Genomic DNA, 4895 nt, shown 5'->3' on the forward strand with positions numbered 1-4895 from the left:
TTTATATAACCTCCGAAACATTTCTTGGAAAAAATATAATTTTAAAAAAAATATCAAATGGAAAATCCAACTATCATTGGATGAGTAGAGTTGTTGGTTTCACCACTTAAGTGAATTCCACAATGAAGAGTTGCCCCTTTTTTAGATCCAATTTGTACTTCAACTGAAGGACCAAATTCGAAAACTCATTTAATCCACATTTCATTTGATCAATCTGAGTAGCCATTGAAAGTCACATTTCATGGTTGCAATGGATGGAGGGATCAACAAAATAAATGGAAAGAATGGGTTGAAAAGATGGAGTCTATCCATCGCCCTATATGGATAACTGCAGTAATTTATGGAGCACTAAAAGGTTCAACTTATAGTCCATATCGACGAATATTTAATATTTGGGTTGGTAGAGAGGTGATCTGTGAGACTAACAACTTTATGTTTCCGTGGGGTGAAGCTACTGGTGGTCTTGAAGACATGATGGTTTTGGGAGGGTTTTATGTTTTGGGTGACTGTGTTAAGCCCCCCTTCAATCCCCTGAGTTGGTAGAGATTGAAGAGTACTTGAGAATGTGAGAAGAGAACTTATCAGACAGAAGACAAATAATAAGAGTAGGTGGTCGAATTACTTCATGAATAGTGGTAAGGACTACGAACACGAAGCTTTTCTTTTTCTTTGGTTATCAAGATTTGTGTTTCTGTCTAAAGTAGGTGCTCCTATTTTCTCGATAGCTGTTAATATAGCTAGAGGTATGCGGCAAGCGCTTGCTCCTGCTGTTCTTGCTAGTATATATAGAGACTTGGGCTCGTTGAGAAAGGCTATGATAGAGACAAGTAAAAGAAATAGAGACATAATTGAGATTCGTAAACTTAATCTTTGGTTACCATTGTTCTTTGTTTAAGCCTGAGCTTTGGAGAGGATGGTACCTTTTCAACAAGAGCTATCTCGGAATTACAATATAGTTACTGTGGTTAGATCAGGCCGATGGCACAATGTGAAACAAACGGGTGAAATTAATTTGAGGACTACTATTGACGCATCTCGGGAGATTTTTCTGTGGAGTCCATAGGCCTTTGCTGTGGAAGGTTTGTCAATTTTTCCCAAGTTTTACAAGGAAATTGAAGAGTGGGCAATAGTTGGAGGGTTAAATTTTACTCAAGAAATGGAGTCTTTCGTTCAATGTTTGAGGGTGTCTAAGCTTGCTGGTTTAGGATGTCAAGACCCTTATCAACCAAATCGGGTAGCAATGCAGTTTGGATATGATCAAGACTTCCCTAAATGGATTCCTCACTCGCATTCAAGTCCAGAACTTGACTGGTACAATTACAGCATACCTATTACTTCTGATTTGAGGTTATACTATCCTTCTAGGCTGTTTGAACCGGATGTAACAACACGGTATTTGAAATGGTGGAGAAACGAAACTGATCGTCAAATGTAGAACTACCCTGAAGTTCCTCCTTGTTTTCCTCCCAATTATTGTTGGTAAAATGACAAGAAGAATTACCCTGATTCGAAGCATATGCATATTGCAGAGAAAACAATTCACACATCCATTGACGGCAATGTAATCCCCCCGCCAGGAAGTATGTAAAGGATCAAAGCTTCTGTGGTAACAGAAACGTATACCAAAATAACTGAAGGCAATATGTCGATGGGAAACCATGAGAAAGGGAGTGGTACATATGATATGATCGATATTATAAAACTTGAGAGGAGAATTAGAAACCTTGAAAACATCAATTCTTGAAAGGTTCCAATATTCAGGACAAACTGAAAACAAGATTAAGCTAAAATATAGTGCTAATACAAAGTTTTTGTTTAGTTCATGAAGTTATATATTATATTCTTCTTTATTTCCTAGTACTCAGACAGTACTACTAGCTCGTTCTTCTGTTTAGGTCCTTTTGTAACTATATATCTCAGGTTTAGTAAAAAAATTTCACTTGAATCATGAAGCGTTTGTGGTTTCTAACTATTTAGCTCTATGAAGTGTTTGTGGCTGTTGCAAAAGATATAATCACTAGCATGTTTTTGTTCCCATACTATCAAATTACTATGAACGCGGAGTCGGAGATTCTTTAGAATTCTCTCCCTCCTTCAATTAAACCAAGTTGAGTGACAAAGATCTTCTCTTAAGTGTGGAGATTAGAGAATAAATTAACAGGAAAGGGATGAGATATAAATTAACAGGAAAGGGATGAGATAATATTGAACTAATTAATTTGGTCATATTCTTGTCTGAAATTGTACTTATTGCAGATAGCCTTGACAAAAAAAAATAAACTTTTGAGCATGTGTTTGTTTTACGGGATATTTGCAAGACAGTTATGGAGCTATTTCGCATGATAGGCGAATTTCTTTTATTGATATACGCATTAATAATTGAATCCCTTCATATACATAATCCTATATTTTCATATTATGTTTTGTTATCTCCGTCACCAAATTCACTGTTTTCCTACTGGGGATTAGAGCTTAATACTTACGCATATGTAAAGTTCAAGTAGCATAAATATGTACCTTATGGTACAATATAAACCTTACAACATGACATATTTTGTTTTGTTATTCCCATCACCAAATTTACAATTCTTTTAGTGACCGTTAGCATACTGCAATTATTTTTCTTTATCGAGACTTAGGACTAAAAGCTTAAGCATGTAAAATTTAAGTAATACACATCATTATTAGTGGCAAAGCCCGATATAGTAAACTATCACCAATTCACTGAAAAAATGTAGATACTATGTGTTGTATTGAATCCCTAAATATTATATCAAATTATTCAGATGATCCACATTTATATTTTTTCTATAAAAATTATCCCCTCACAAAGAAAAAAGATTTTTGTGGAGTATTTTAAATGAGTCATGAAATCACGTTATGATTTAATAAATACAATTGAGTGAATATATATGTTGTAATTAGTAGGATTTTCAGTATTTTGTTTTGTTATTTCCATAACAAATTCATCAGTTTTACATTAGCAATCAGCACACTACAATCATCTTCCTCTATAGTGGCTTAGCACTAAAATCTAATGCAGATAAAGTTTAAATAATATTCATCAACATCAATGACAGAACAACATGTATTCAAACGACATTAAGTTGATGAGCTCAAGAGTTATGTTGCTTCACACACGAGATGCTATACCAAATATGGTACGATTTCAGTTTACATTTTACACTCTCTGATAATATTCTTAAGAATAAAAGTGTATAACAAAGCAGATAAACATATTGAGTGGCTTTATCAACCATTACTGTCTTACAAACAACCGATTCAATTGACAGTAATAATTATTTTACAAAAAGCATATGAAAATGAGTAAAATGGGGGGGGGAGGGGTTTACCTTTTTTTGTCCTCGTTTGACTCTAAAAATGGGTCGTTTTGACCGTGTTGACAAATCAGATCCATAGATAAGTTCTTAAAGGACGTTTGTTTAAAATACTGGCAAGAATGAATTCGAAATTAAGGTTGTTAAAAAATATGGTGGACTATTGCATATGGAAATCAGCAAAATAGGGGTTTACTTGCTCTGGGGATCGGTTGAACTTAAAAAGGGGTCGTTTTGGCTGTGGTAAACAATCGGCTCCATAAATAAGGTTTTAACAGATGTCCATGTAAATATTTGGCAAAACTGAACTCGGAATTCTGGATGACCAAAAAATATGGTCGACTATAGCACACGAAAATCATCAAATGGAGGGGTGGGATTTATTAGCTCTCGGCTCATTTGACCTTTAAAATTGGTCATTTTGGTCATGCTTATAAACCAGCTCCATAAATAAGGTCTTAACGGACGTTTGTGTAATTTTTTAATAAAAAATGAACTCGGAATATTGGATGACCCAAAAAGATGGCTAATTATAACATATGAAATCAACAAAATGGAGGGTTTGGCTTCTCTAGGGCTTGTTTGACTTTGAAAATAGGACGTTTTGGACCTGATGACAAACTGACTCCTTTGATAAGGTCTAAACAAACATCCGTGCAAATTTTTGGCACAAAAAATTTTGAAATTTCGATGACCAAAAAATATGGTGGAGTATAGCATAAGGAAATCGACAAAATGGGGGGGGGGGTTACCTGCTCTGGGCTTGTTTGACATTTAAAATGGAACGTTTTGGCTGTGGGTGACCAACCAACTCCATAGATATGGTCTTAACAAACGACCCTATAATTTTTTGGCAAAAATGAACTCGGAATTCCAAATGCCCAGAAAAAATGGTGGATTTGCATATGAAAATCGATAAAATTTGTGGTTTACTTGCATTGGGCTCGTTTGACCTTGAAAATAGATCATTTTGGTTGTGGTTACCAACCAGCTCCATCTATAAGGTCTTAACGGATATCCATGTAAATTTTTGGGAAAGTGATCCCGGAGTTGTGGATGACTAAATAAGATTATAGAATATAACACACGAAAATCAAAAAATGGGGGGTTTACCAGCTCGGGGGCTCATTTGAAGATAAAAATGAGCCCTTTTGGTTTGGGTGACCTATCGGCACCATAGATAAAGTCTTAAGTGAAATTCGTGTAAATTTTTGGCAAAAATGAACTTGGGATTCCGGATAACCAAAAAAGATAGTGTACTATAGCACACCAAAATCAGCAAAAAGGAAAATTTACATGCTCTGGGGTCGTTTGACCTTAAAAATGGGTCATTTTGGCGTGGTGACCAATCGGGTACATAGATAAGGTCTAAACGGATGTTCGTGTAATTTTTTGGCGAAAAAGAACTCAGAATTTTTATGACCAAAGAAGATAGTTGACTATAGCAAATAAAAATTAGTAAAATTGGGGGTTTGGGGGTTTACCATCTCTAGGCTCATTTGACCTTGAAAATGGGTCGTTTTGGCTGTGGTGACCAACCAGCTCTATATGTAAGGT

At 35.3% G+C, this 4895-nt stretch overlaps 1 protein-coding gene across 1 annotated transcript; it reads left to right on the forward strand.

Moving 5' to 3' along the window:
• Positions 1-297: 297 nt before the first annotated feature.
• On the forward strand, positions 298-1435 carry LOC138347940 (uncharacterized). The gene is made up of 3 exons (XM_069296548.1): positions 298-535; positions 705-827; positions 1080-1435. Exons 1-3 carry the CDS (start codon positions 298-300, stop codon positions 1433-1435), a joined length of 717 nt encoding a protein of 238 aa, XP_069152649.1.
• The last annotated feature ends 3460 nt before the right edge of the window (positions 1436-4895 follow it).

The sequence above is a fragment of the Solanum lycopersicum genome, chromosome 4 (assembly GCF_036512215.1).
Source record: "Solanum lycopersicum chromosome 4, SLM_r2.1".
Lineage (NCBI taxonomy): Eukaryota > Viridiplantae > Streptophyta > Magnoliopsida > Solanales > Solanaceae > Solanum > Solanum lycopersicum.